This window comes from Sinocyclocheilus grahami, unplaced genomic scaffold (genome assembly GCF_001515645.1).
Source record: "Sinocyclocheilus grahami isolate Dianchi unplaced genomic scaffold, SAMN03320097.WGS_v1.1 scaffold379.1, whole genome shotgun sequence".
Taxonomy (NCBI): domain Eukaryota; kingdom Metazoa; phylum Chordata; class Actinopteri; order Cypriniformes; family Cyprinidae; genus Sinocyclocheilus; species Sinocyclocheilus grahami.
In genome coordinates this window covers 68600-82660 of record NW_015505558.1, presented here as the reverse complement: position 1 = coordinate 82660, position 14061 = coordinate 68600, and the positions used below count along the sequence as shown (strand labels likewise).

Here is a 14061-nt window from a genome sequence, read left to right as displayed (position 1 = left end):
ACCCCTTTTCGCCCGGGCGCCCTTTTTCCCCCCCCCCCCCCCCCCGCAGCCATGTGAGGCACTTTTTATTATGGGTGGATGCATTATGGACTGATGAACTGCAACACCAGCTGACTGCCATTAAACAGATTGGAAGATCAAAGTCAATTTTTTAAATTTTAACTCATTCATCTGAAAGAAGGAAGTTATATACGCCTAGGATGGCTTGAGGGTGAGTAAATAATGGGCTAATTTTCATTTTTGGGTGAACTATCCCTTTAACTTTTATAAAGAATATCTCTTTGGATTTGAGACTTTAGTCTTTGCAACTTCAGGGATCTTATCTATGCACGAACAGCTTGTAACACTCCAAAGAGAAAGGAAAACTTGAAATGGCATCATATGACCCCTTTAAAAAGCTAATTTTTTTTGTTTTTTCTACTGAGAAGCAATTGCTGGTAAATTTGTGATTTGTGTGTTAAAGCTATTTCCGGAAGTAATATAAATTCATTATTGACCATTAAAGCACATTCAAATGACAGAAATTGCATAATTTACTTATTTTAATTTTAATATAACTTAATATAATTGTTTTAGTTAATTATTTTAATATATTGCTCCTAGCTTCTGAAAACAAGAAGTACCAGAAATATCTTACTCAACATGGGGGGGCCTTTGAATATTGTCTAGGATAATAGGGGGCCTTAAAGTCAAAAAGCTTGAGAACCACTACACTACTCTATTATGTTCAGATGTGTTCTTTAATGACCCCATAACGCACCTTGACCTTGTCAGCCATGACCTCACACACTTGTGCCCGGAGGATCTCCTCCTCTTCCTCAGCACGTACAGCAGTCAGCTGACCTGGTAATGGTGAGTTCAGAGCCACCTTGTTGATATCTTGCCCATAGAACTCTCTCATTTCATCTTCTAACTTTTCCTGCACCTTGGAGTAACCTTCACCTATGTACCTGCATATAAACAGACACACACCCTTCATCAAGAGTACAAGAGTGGCCATCAACTTAGTAGCCTGACATATTTTTTCTCCACCGGCATTTCCAAAAATTCTTCAAACAAAGAATTATATTCTCTGATCCAATCCAACCTGCCCTGTGATGAATCGAAACATTACAACCCTTTTGATTTGTAAAAGTATTTTTGCACCAGACTGTTGCACTCTGTTTACTGATTCGATATAAAGTTAACAGATTCTAAGTAAAGGCATGATAAGGGCCACACCCCTCATGATCCATAGGATACTGATTATAAATCGCACCTCAGAATGACGCTGTTTGCATCACTTGCTTCCACCACCAGGACAGAAGGGTATTCCTCTCTAGGAATGACAAGAGGAGGAACCATCTGGCTGCTCAAACGGCGCTCTACTGTTTCTTTCGTCTCTGAGCCAGCCAATCCTGACTGGTTACGGTTCTCATCCTCTACTACTTTTGCATACAGAATTGCTCTTTTGGGGTTGTCCGGCATGGGGTAGTCAATCGTGCAAATGTCTGAAAGCAAAGTGAGGTGGTCCAGCACAAATTCCGGTAGTTTACATTTATATGTGTCCTGATACAGTTTAGGCAGAGCGTGGGCCCACAGGCCACTGCTGTATTTCAAGAGCAGCTCTCCAAGCTTCTGCTTGACGTCAGGTGGTAGATCCTTAGGGGACGCCGGAGTGCTTGATTTGGAAGTAGCAAATGATCTTTGAGTCTGAGGTTTTTTGTGATGAAATGGGGATTTGTCATGGGTGGGGGGTGTAGCAGCACTATGTGGGGTAATCTGGCTAGTTTCTTTAGCAGGGTACAGCAGCATCTCTTGAGGTTTGCTACTGCATGGTTTTTCAACCTGTAAACCAAGCAACAAGACAGCATTTTTATTCTGCAGACAAATACACAGAGCTAATTTATTATAATTATTTAAGCACACTTGAGTTTGAGGTCTCAACAGAACAAAAGGGACATTTCCCAATCAGTATGCATTTATCAACCACTTTACCGGAGTGGATACCCCTAAACCTAACCCCAAATGGTTAGAGCTAATCAGGTACAGTAGTTGAAAAACACCCACAGCCTGGGAAACACCCTTAATTGATTGAACAATGCCCCCTAGGGTACTGCAGAAACCTATACTTGGGCAGACTTCTGGCTGCAGTCTGGTGGCACAGTGACTGTGAACTACAATAGCCACATGCATGTGATCAAACCCCCAAAAATACAACACCGAGATGTTCGAGATATTCAAATCAGTTTAACATCTTCAGTGTCTTGGCATAATGTTGACCAAGTTTGGTGAGAATCACATGAATTGTCTCCAATTCTCTCTCCAACCCTTAGAATTAAACTGGCAATAATACAGAGCAGTAGGTGCTACACACAGCCAGGAACATCAAAAGAACAAGGTAAATATGTGTTATGTTAATGGGTTTGGATTTCAGACTTCAAGATGGTCTTATATTGTCAATAAATTGTCTTTTTGAACTAGGGAGGACATTGTAAGTTATGAAAAATTACAAATTGTTTTCATAAATTGATTCTCATATCTTGATCCCCGCAATGACACAATTTCACATAATGCTAATTACTGTGTTCTAATGACATCAGATGACAGGTATCTATAAACTTACTGTACAAATGTGCGTCCAGTGTTCCAGGTCTTTCAGGGCTTCATTGGGTAGATCTTGTTTATAATGCTCTCGATACAGCTGAGGCAGCTTGGATACCCAGAGGCCATTGCTGTGCTTGTTAAGAACCTCTTTAAGACGGGACTGCACCAGCTTGGGACTGTAAGGTGCAGAATGAGGCAGCTTGGGTTTTGCTGGAGTTGTGTTTTCATTCAGGTTAGAAGGGGCTAGAAATATCAACAACATAAATGCTGCAGCTTATTAGCAATACTGCAATGACAAACTATAAATTAAAACCATAAAATCATAAACAGATGCTGAATAAATTTGCAATGAATCACAGACTCTATCAAGTCTTATGACAATTTTGTCATTATTTTATCACCCTCAGATCTTTCGAAGCGAATATGACTTTCTATTGATGACATTTTTTCCCCTATTCTGGGTGAACTATCACTTTAAGATATAGCCCATAGCAACATTAGAATTGAAGGCATGCAGTCCTGAGCGATCCCGCTGCTTTTTGCCTGCTTTAGACAGAAGATGACTGTTCTCTTTTCATCCTAAATGAACATCCCATGCCTGGAATGTTTTCTGAGACAGGAAGTTAAGTAACAGAGTCCATGATAACTAATACCTTTAAAGGAGTTTCTTGGGGAGAGAAATGATTAGACAGTCTGCATATTTAACACTTATCCACCCAAAATTTGCTCACCATTGCTCTGCTGTTGGTTTTGGGAGAGGTGGGCATGGACTTCTTTTTGGAATCTGGAGGGAAGGGTCATTCTTTTCTCTGATCTAGAAAAAAAAAACATGAGATTATATTAAGGAGACCTTAAAATCTGTCATTTCTTAGATAATATACTGCAAGATTTTAATTGATTTTAATTTAATTTAACGCAAAAATGTCATTTGTTGATGGAGTGTATCCAGTATTATAAAACAGCCAGTCAACACTCTTTACAATGAACCAGATTTAGATCTCTTTAGGTGGACCAAAAGCAACCAGTTCTCATTTTGGTCCAGAAGAAGGGACCTCAGTCCACATTTTTTTGTATCTAGCCACTAAAAAAAAAAAAAAAAAAAATTCAGCCAATTTTTTTTTTTTTTTTTTTACAAATTTACTAAATACTTCATTATTGCTGGGTTATCCTCCTAATCTGTGTAATTAACTGTTCAGCCTATTTCTGCTGCAAAATAGCCTAGTACAGTTTTCATAAACTAAGCAACCAGGAGGGATATAGAGCAAATAATACAATGGTGATTGTAAGGACAAAAGCAGACATTTTGGCAAAGTGCTGCAAAATGATAAAGCAGGGGTATAGAGGTATTTTTGCATATGATTCTAGGTGTCAAATGACCCAAACTCCCCCTCAACCTGTAGCGAAGGGAAAGTGCTGATTCATTGTGGACTGGTTTAGAATGGCTAATCTGTGAGAGAATGGAGGGAGGATTAACAAAACCCAGTACACCCGCTTAACTCTGCCACCCTCTGCACCCTCACAGCCATTGTGTGAGTGCCACAGTAAGTGATAAAGAACACAGTTCTAAAGAGTGAGGTCAGTTGTTTGCTCTCAATAGTTTTTGTCTGGAGTGATTTCACACACACACACAGACAGCACCCTCCATTCGACTGCTGAATAAGCACTGGGTTCAGACAACCCTCAGCTGAAATGCTTTCTGTTATTGCCAATCAACTCTGACAGTATCAACAGCTAGAGACATGCAGTTGCAAAACTGGAAAACTATGAGTCTGTGAAGAATAAAGAGCTTGTTTCTGTTCACACATTAAGACTTGATTTGTATTCTCAGCTGCTTGCTCGGCAAAATGCTGCTCACACAATGGGTGTGCTTACTTTAAAAGATCAGTCGTAAGAAGACTGTACATGAATGTATCTTCTTTTTATCTTTCAATATATGATTTACCCTTGTCTTTCAAAGTACTTTAAATTATTTATTTGTAGCTTTCTTAATGTGGCTATAATGCAAAGTTTTACCTATTTTTATTGTAATTTATCATTGTTTGAGACTCCATTTGACAGGCTTTGTGCTTTTGAGTCTTTCACCTTTCTGAGGGAAGGGAGGGTCTTCTTGTGGGTGTGTTTGGGGGTGTGATGTGGGGTCTGCCGCCTTTCCCATCAGGCTGGGAGTCCCTCATGCTTCCTGTGCGAGAAACGGGGTCTCCATGTCCCCCTCCACGACCTCCACCTCGCCACAGACGTCCACGATGGTCGGGCTGTCTCAAAGATGTCCTTGGCCTTGCTATGAAAGAGATGAGACAATATCTAAATCAAAAAGTAAAATATTTAATCTAATAAATACATGTATATTAGACTGAAAATAGCACAGAGAAAGAGACAGAATTTGAAGCGTTTGAGTGTCCTGTGCTGTGACCCATTTACAGTGTTTTGTAAAGACAGGAATTTCCTTGAACAACAATTTCTATTAACATTAAAGCACACTTCCTCACATAGACACTATTATTGCAGAATTACACTGTGTCTTCAAGACAATAAAGGATGCAAACCCATCATAAAAGTATCATAGAATTGGTCCATACGACTCATGCACGACATTCCATGTGTTGTTAACTGCTGTGATTGGATCACTGATCAATGAGTCAGTGAGAGGAACCCGAGACAATGTCAGTCTGACTCGTGCTGTTTTTTTCAACCAGATCAACGGACTAACTGAAAAACAAAAATCCAACTCAAAAGAACAATTTGTTCACAAATCAGATATCACTGCTTCTCTCATGAAAACATCAAAGAGAGCTATGTTAAATGAATGCCAATATTTTTAGGGAAATGTGGCTTAGATATCTGTCTGTTCTTCACACAAAACTGTCATAGAGCATCAGAAGACTTGGAATATTGAGCACGAGTAATATGGACTGCTTTTATGGGTAATATACTGCTTTTGCTCATTTTGTGCTCAATTTCTCCTTTGTATTCCATGGAAGAAAGACAATCATACATGTTGTGAACAACATGAGGGAAAGTAAACAAGTTTTTGGGGTGGGCTATCTCTTTAACAAATCATCACAGAAACTATAAAAATGCCAGTTCGTTGCGTGTAATCCTTTAATCAAACAGATGAAGCAAAACACTGTAAGCTAGATCAAACATATATCATCATCGCACACAAGTCAGCTTACTTTACAGACAATCTATAAGGTATTACTCTGCACATTATCCAACAAGAGAACCACGAAGCTTCTGGAACTCAGCATGATCACTAGAAATTAGAACATGCAGCAAAAATATAATTTTTTACACATCCAGATAACAAAGCATATGAAATGCAACAGCAGCTGCGAACTTGTCTTAAAGGGGTCATATGATGTTGCTAAAAAAGAACATTATTTTGTGTATTTGGTGTAATGAAATGTGTTTATGTGGTTTAAGGTTCAAAATACGCATTATTTTCCACATACTGTACATTATTGTTTCTCCTCTATGCCCCGTCTTTCTGAAACGCGTCGATTTTTACAAAGCTCATCGGTCTGAAAAGCGAGGTGTGCTCTGATTGGCCAGCTATCCAGTGCGTTGTGATTAACCGAATATCTCAAGCGTGTGATGGAAATGTTACACCCCTTACCATACTGTGATGCCGTGTCCCGGTGCGATGAGACAAAACCAATAAAACCCATTATAAACGAGGCATTTGTAGCATCCAGTGGGGACATAATTACTGATTATAATGACTTATACTGTCTTTTTACACGTTGCGTTGCATTGCGCTGCATAAACATAAAACCATGTCTGCATTTGTGATCGGAGAAATGACAAACAACAAGCGCTACTCTACACTGCTCAAAACTCGTGTTTGAATCATCAGTGGCAAATTCTTTAAATATGAAAACGTACTTACAGGCTGTGAGTCAGCATTATTTGTCAGCATCATTTTGTCGACTGTATAGGGTCAGCATGCGTGCCGAAGGGGAAACAGGGGAACTGAATTCACCAGAACACCGGCATTGTAGGCTACTCTCCGAGGAAACAGTCCTCGTCCTCCGTAAAATGCGCTGCACACATCTGAAGAATGTTCTGGAACAGTGTTGTAAATACAACTTAATCACTGATTTCTAGTTGTGTCCTCTTTTGGAAGACCAAACAAAGTAGTTTCCACGATATGACGGCGGCGGTAACAATACTACAGCGAGAATCAAAGTTATGCCTTCTTTCTTTGTGTATACATTTGGCCGGTGTTATGCAAATCTTCCCACACAGTGACGTAGACATGTGGGGGCATGTTTAAAAGAGGCGTTTTAGGAGGGTGTGGATGAGAAAATCTCTTTGGGTTTGAGACTTTAGTCTTTGCAACTTTAGGGATCTTATCTATTCACGAACAGCTTGTAACACTCCAAAGAGAAAGGAAAACTTGAAATCGCATCATATGACCCCTTTAAAGGAGACAAAGATTTATGTTTACGCGGCACGATGCAACGCGTAAAAAGACAGTACAAGTCATTATAATCAGTAATTATTTCCCCACTGGATGCTATAAATGCCTCGTTTCTAATGGGTTTTATTGGTTTTGTCTCATCGCTCCGGGACATGGCATCACAGTATGGTAGGGGCGTAACATTTGCGCCACACACGTGAGGTATTCGGCCAATCACAACACACTGGATAGGTGGCCAATCAGAGCACACCTCGCTTTTCAGACCGATGAGCTTTGTAAAAATCGACGCGTTTCAGAAAGGCGGGGCATAGAGGAGAAAAAATAATGTACAGTATGTGGAAAATAATGTGTTTTTGAACCTTAAACCGCATAAACACATTTCATTACACCAAATACACAAAATAATGTTCTTTTTAGCAGCATCATATGACCCCTTTAAGTAAATAACCATTACAATGAACAACTATTAGCTAACATGAATAATATTACAATAAATAACAATTACACACTGTGTCAACAAGACTTTGACTTAAAACCCATCTTCTCTCATGCACATTCAGTATGACATCATATCACTAACCTGACTAAAACCTAATGACATCATACCTTTCAACCCGGCAGTATACTCAGCCAGCTGCTTCCTAACAGCGCAATCCGTCCAATCAGCCTAGCGTGGAAAAGTGGCAGCAATTTAACACCTTTATCACTGTCTACAGCCCTCCTGAGATAAGCGTTCCATAGACCGATAGTTTGTGCAAGACAGAGGATGGTGAGCTAAGAAGACAAAAACGCAGCAGCGGCAGTTGAGGCATTAAATAGCAGATGAGGGGGAAAAAAAGAAACTTTTCAGACAATCCTCCCCTGAACAGCCACACATGCTCTGCTGTACATCTCCACAGCACTGCAGTCTCCAGACCTCCCTCTCTCTCCCCGTCTAGGTCAATACAGATTCCCGCTTTCTGCTGTATCAAGTACTGAGTCACTGATCAAGTGACAGCATGAGCCCTGAAAATGCTAAAGCTGACAGTGAGTTTGCAGTTCCCAGAACAGCTGCAACCTGTAATCTGAATGATCTAATGCAGAGCTTTATTATTAGTACATTCAGAACTGTGCTCACATCCTCAGAGGCCATATGCACAACCAAAAAAGACACGGGATGCACAGGACACTAGCATACATCCTCTTTAAAATGTCTTCTGGATAACACATTTCAAGAAGTGTTGCATTCACAGTCGCATTTAACAAATCTGTAAACTGAAAAAAAAAACATACCTTAATGTCATTTCTATTGAAGCTTGTATGCCATATTTACAGTAAATGTATTTGTAATTACACATTTTATAAGGATTAGGTTGCAATTTAGTAAAATTTGAAATATATGAACTTTAAATGTAATATTAAATAACGCTACAGTATTTCAATCAACACATGAAAATACTGTAAGTGTACTTCTTTTAAGCATGGCAAAAGATTATCAATGATGATTTCAAATGTACTTTAAAGTAAAACTTTTACTATACAACCTCTATACAATGTCTTCAATGTCAATGTCATGAGTTACACTCACAGTCATATTTACCCAAACTAATGAAGAGTCTCACCGTTCAGTACAAGAGGAGCTGCAGGTTTGACTCTCATTTGACAGTTTACCACTTGAGGTCGGCCGGTCCTCTTCGCTGTGCACTGGCGGGCCGCAAGCTTAGTAATGTGGGTCATCTCGTTTCCTGTGGTAGCGTGGCACATCACCTATGGGTTTTTAACCATTTAAAGTTTTAGTCAATTGGTGGCTGACTAAATACTTTTTTGCCCCACTGTACCTGCTAAATTACTGAATTTCAAAACGTAAGAGAGAGAGACTTACCTCCCCAGACTGCCCTTTATCCAGTTTCACGACTGAAGGCATGCTGTGCAGGAGGGCATCCAGTGTGGCATACCCCAACTGTTTATAAGGTATGAGCTCACCTGTCAGGTCTTTATACTCTACCTGCAGGTTAGACAGTGACACGCCACTCTTGCTGGACTGCAGCACCGCCCTTACCATCTTCTTCACCAGTTCCTCATCCGCCATCTGAAAAACAACAAGAAGTAATGGTGTTGGATCTGGTCTGGAGACACTATTGTTCAAAAGTTTGGGTTGGTAAGATTTGTAATTCTTTTTTAAAGAAGAATTTTTTTTATGTTCAACAAGGCTGCATTTATTTGATTAAAATATAATAAAAACAGTGATATTATGACAATTTAAAATAACTGTTTTCTATTTTAATATATTTTGCATTGTATTGTATTGTATTATTGTATATGTATTTTATTTCTGTGATGGCAAAGCAGCCATTACTCCAGTCTTCAGTGTCACATGATCCTTTAGAAATCATTCTAATATGCTGATTTGGTGCTCAAGTAATATTTCTTCTCATTATCTATTGAAAACATTTGTGCTGCTTAATATTTTTGTGAACACCAACCAGTACACTTTTTTGAAAGTTCAAAAGAACAGCTTTTGAAATTGTTCATACCAATTTAAAAGTCTTTACTGTGAATTTAATCCACTCTGTCCGCACGAAAAGTATTAATTTCTTCTGTAAAAATCAATTTTACTGACCCCAAATTTTTGAATGGCAGTGTACCTTTACACTTGATACCAATAAAACTATTGTGCACCAACAGATCATTGTAAAGCCACATTGGAAGAATAAATGAGGCTAGGTGGTCAGAGGTCACACTTGACTGTTAATGGGTTTATGAGTCCTACACTGATCTCCTCTATGTTGAAGAGTGTTATTGATTACAACACATAGAAAGCTACTGGACATCATGACCATATCTGATAGCTCACAAACAGTTAAATGTGTTTAGAATAGATCTCATCAAGTCTTGTTTATCCAAACTAACCAATGCCAAGTAAGAGTATGCAACTGCCGTACTACTGGCATTTCATGTCATCTTATTCTAGGTATGGGCATAGTGGTATTGCTGATGTGACTAATGAATTGAGCAAAGCACACTATCCGGTCACAACCAGACAGTTAAAGCTGCACAAATGGATCATGACATAACACATTGTTTATTCTTTTTATGGCCAGTAAAAATGGCTTATGTTCAAGAAAGCAAGAGCCAACACCAGTTTCAAACACTTAACTGCATATAAACTGCATAATTATACTAAATACAATTAGCCGAACTTTAGAGTGCTTTTTTGGCCCACTTGAGCAGGATTTACAGTAAGTAGGCTAAAGCTTTATATGTAATTTCATAATTACTTCTATTGTCTTTAAAATATGGTTAAAGTCTTCAGCTGAAGTCTTCTGTACTTACAAGAATTTGTGTTAAATATACTTTAAAGTCATTTTTATTGAAACTTGTATGTTTTTAAATATATTTGTAATGATTAAATTGCAATTTAGTACATTTAAAATAAGTTAACTTTGGAATATTAACACAATACAGTGCAAACTATTATCAAGTACATTACATGCGCTTTAGTACTGCATGTTAGTCAACACATTAAAAGAAGTGTACGGGTAACAACACGAACGAACAATGAACAATACATTTATTACAATATTTGTTAATGTTAGTTAATGAAAATACAGTTGCTCATTGTTAGTTCAAGTTAATTCACAGTGCATTAACTAATGTTAACAAACACAACTTTTTATTTTAACAATGCACTATTAAGCATCCATTTTGACAAGTGCATTTTTTAAAAGTGTACTTAAGTGCCTTTAGAAACATAGTCATGAAAGTAACTTTAAGTATAGGTAAGTGGCCTTTTATTTCATAAATATTATATTATCTGCAAGTACAGTTTTTTTAAGTACACTACAGATGCACATTCAATAGTGTAACAAACAGCTACCCAACCTTTGCAATTAATGCAAACCTTAACCCATAATGCCAATCACTGTTAGCATGTCATTATATCACACATATTTCATTACAATTTATGTATTATCTTCTATTACTTAATAGTGGTGTACACATTTAAGAGACCATTTTAATGCATGTGCATTTCATAAATAAATCTCCTCTGTGACTGAATAAGTCCATAAGGCCCCTTTTTGCATACAATCACATCACAACTAACGCATTCCTCCACAAACTATTTGTTGTGGTACTACAAGTGTTTAGGAAAGTGCTGTATAGTGTTTTTGATGGCAAGTTGCCCTCAAGGAGAAAATTACATCTAATGTATTTATAGTGCATTATTTACCAAAAAAAGGGTCAAAATGATCTGAAGAAACCAGATCAGTTCAATAGGGTTGAGTATGCCTGTAGTAAATCACGAAGGTAATTGACATGTCAGGTCAAGTACTGTAGTGACAGCAGTGGCATACAGTATAATAGTTCATCGAAAACCATAAACAGGACTGCAATATTGTATTGTTGCGACCTTCCGTGTTATGTCAACACACCTGAAGCACAATGTGAGCATCTATCGCATGAAATGAAAGAGAAAGTAATGAGAATTGGCATTTCGGCGCTCGTGTGCACTACACGTTTAGAAAGTTGACGAGCTGTTTTCAGGACAGATAGAGACACACCCTTTTTCCTGGACAACAGTTTACGACGGTCGCCATCAAAAACACTGTATAGCTGTATTTTACACCGCTCTTTTATAGTCAGACGACTTTATTTAGTTGAGGTTAGATGTAAAGTAGTGTATTTACAGCAGGATAGTTGACAAAATGAGCATGCATCATATTTACAGTGTAACGTTACGTGAACACCGGCCAACTAACTATTGTTGCGAGACTCATCCGCTCCCTCCGGCCATGAACTCCCAAATATCTCACTATAAACATATTTTAAATGTGTGCAGAGGTTTTATTTGACTTATTTGAACCGGGTGATTATTCGCAGTCTGTTTAGTACACTGTCAAGCAAAGTTACAGTAGTAGCAGTTCTAAAACCGACACTCATACGCGTCTATCTCTTCCACCAAAGCCGCTTAAATATAAAGCGGTGGGTTCAGATACTTTCACAGTAGCGTCTCAAGTCTTACCGCTCAATGGATGTGGGTCGGTCAGACCGGTTTAGGTGACAGTGACTGGCTCTGTGACACTGGTCGCGGTGCCCTCCTCGCGGTCTGTCCCGCACTCCAGCTGAGAGCTGCTCGCATCATCCCATCTGTAATCACACAGAACGCGCATGCGCACTACACACACACGCACACACGCGCGCACGCACACACACACACACACACACACACAGTCTGGTCAGCTATCCTTGTGGGGACTCTCCATAGGCGTAATGGTTTTTATACTGTACAGACCGTATATTCTATTGCCCTACACCAACCCTACACCTAAACCTACCCCTCACAGGAAACTTTCTGCATTTTTAGATTTTCAAAAAACTTAATTCTATATGATTTATAAGCTTTTTTTGTACCGTGACACGAGTCCCCATGAGTCTGTGTGTAGTCAGGTTTAAGTCCCCACCAGGATATATAAACCAGTACACACACAGCATAAGCAGGTACATAAGACTGCTGCTGTACTACGTTCTTTACTGTGGTTTTACCAACATTCAAACGCTTCGTTTCTTTGTTGTGGATTTATAATTTTAATCTTATAATGGTCGAAAAACGACCACATTTGTGTGATTACCGCGCAGAAAAAAATAGAGAATCGATGCGTAGTTGTCAATATCAACTATTTAAACGATTTTGAGCCTATTATTACTAATCCTAATTTAATGTTAGATTGCTTACCAAGCCATATTTTAGCATAGTTTTGCACTGACTGTTCTATCAGAACAGCCAGCAGGTGGATTTCTCGATTTCAATGTTGCAAACTAATGAAGTTTCCACCAGAGGGGGCTTGGGTTCAAAATCCCGAGACTCCATTGAGCGTTGTTCAAACCTCAGGCATTCGTTCATTCATTCATTCATTTCATTTCATTTGAACACTACAAATGTAATCACTTAAATATTTTAATGACAAAATAAGCTAAGAAGTTAATAGCAATCCAACTGTTAAAAACTCATTTAAACTGCCTTGTCCAGTATGTTACATGATTGTGATTGAGTCTGGATAATCACTTATATCTAAATAATGACATTGATAAACGTCAAAACCTACAGACTTTAAAATATATAGTGAAAAATGTTTAAAAAATCATCAACCAGATACTCGATTAGGCTAATAATAACTGCCATTCTACCACAATCTGACCTGTTTGTTTGTTTTCTTTGTCCATAGAATACCCTCGTTCATTCTGTTCTCGCATGTTATTCTATTGGATTAACTATTATTAACTATTTTAAACTATTCTCATTTATGGTCATGAATGCTTGCAAAGTGTGTGTTGTGGAACGTGCATACAACATTTCTATTACGATTGTGATGTTTACAGGCAACTACACAGACCAGTGTATTTTGTTATGTCAGTTTCTCAACTTCCTACGAGGGTAGGCTATTTACATTTACATTAGACAGACATTTTTATCTGAGGAAACGTACACTGCGTTGATCAGTACATATTCAGTTCACTGAGAATTGAACCCATGATCTTATAGCGTAGCGAGGCACTAGTGTTTGAGCATCAGGAAAGCACACAGAAGCGCTTTCCCACATTTCTTCCTTTAAAATGTTCAAAAAAATGTTTCAAAAAATAATTACAATACTTTTCATAATATTCACAAGTAATGAACAAAACAAATGTTAATAAAACAGTTCATTTTAAAAATCATATGTTCATGTGTTTATTTTATAATGTGCGCAAAAGCACTGAGTATAGGCCTATAATAAAAGGGGTTTAAAACTCCACATGATTACACATAATACAAGGGTTTTAAAACTCCACTTTCCTTTAGGCAACCAGAGAGGAAGAGGAAATGCTCACACTCTTCCTCTTAAGTTTTCTGAGTTCACCCAAATACACAGAGACACACCTACTAAGTTTACACTTAGCTATAATACGGACAACCAGCGGTTCTTTACTTCTTTACTCACTCCGTCTGATTATTAACTTTTGCTGAAACCTTGCGTGCCAAGCTTTTTTCCAGGGTTATTCATTTTAAAAACAAAAATGCTCACTGGTGTCAAAAT

The 14061-nt window shown here is 38.3% G+C and overlaps 1 protein-coding gene across 1 annotated transcript in view; it reads right to left on the bottom strand.

The window, feature by feature from the left end:
- The window catches only part of LOC107549729 (tudor domain-containing protein 7B), a 20617-nt gene extending 8467 nt beyond the window's left edge, over positions 1–12150 (bottom strand). The window contains exons 1-8 of the mRNA XM_016230904.1: positions 12012–12150; positions 8871–9077; positions 8611–8755; positions 4669–4864; positions 3318–3400; positions 2606–2829; positions 1259–1827; positions 761–950 (exon numbers count right to left, since the gene is read on the bottom strand). Of these exons, the coding sequence (XP_016086390.1) occupies positions 761–950; positions 1259–1827; positions 2606–2829; positions 3318–3400; positions 4669–4864; positions 8611–8755; positions 8871–9077 (1614 nt within the window). The 5' untranslated portion in view covers positions 12012–12150. The remainder of the gene's footprint in view (positions 1–760; positions 951–1258; positions 1828–2605; positions 2830–3317; positions 3401–4668; positions 4865–8610; positions 8756–8870; positions 9078–12011) is intronic.
- Positions 12151–14061: the final 1911 nt, after the last annotated feature.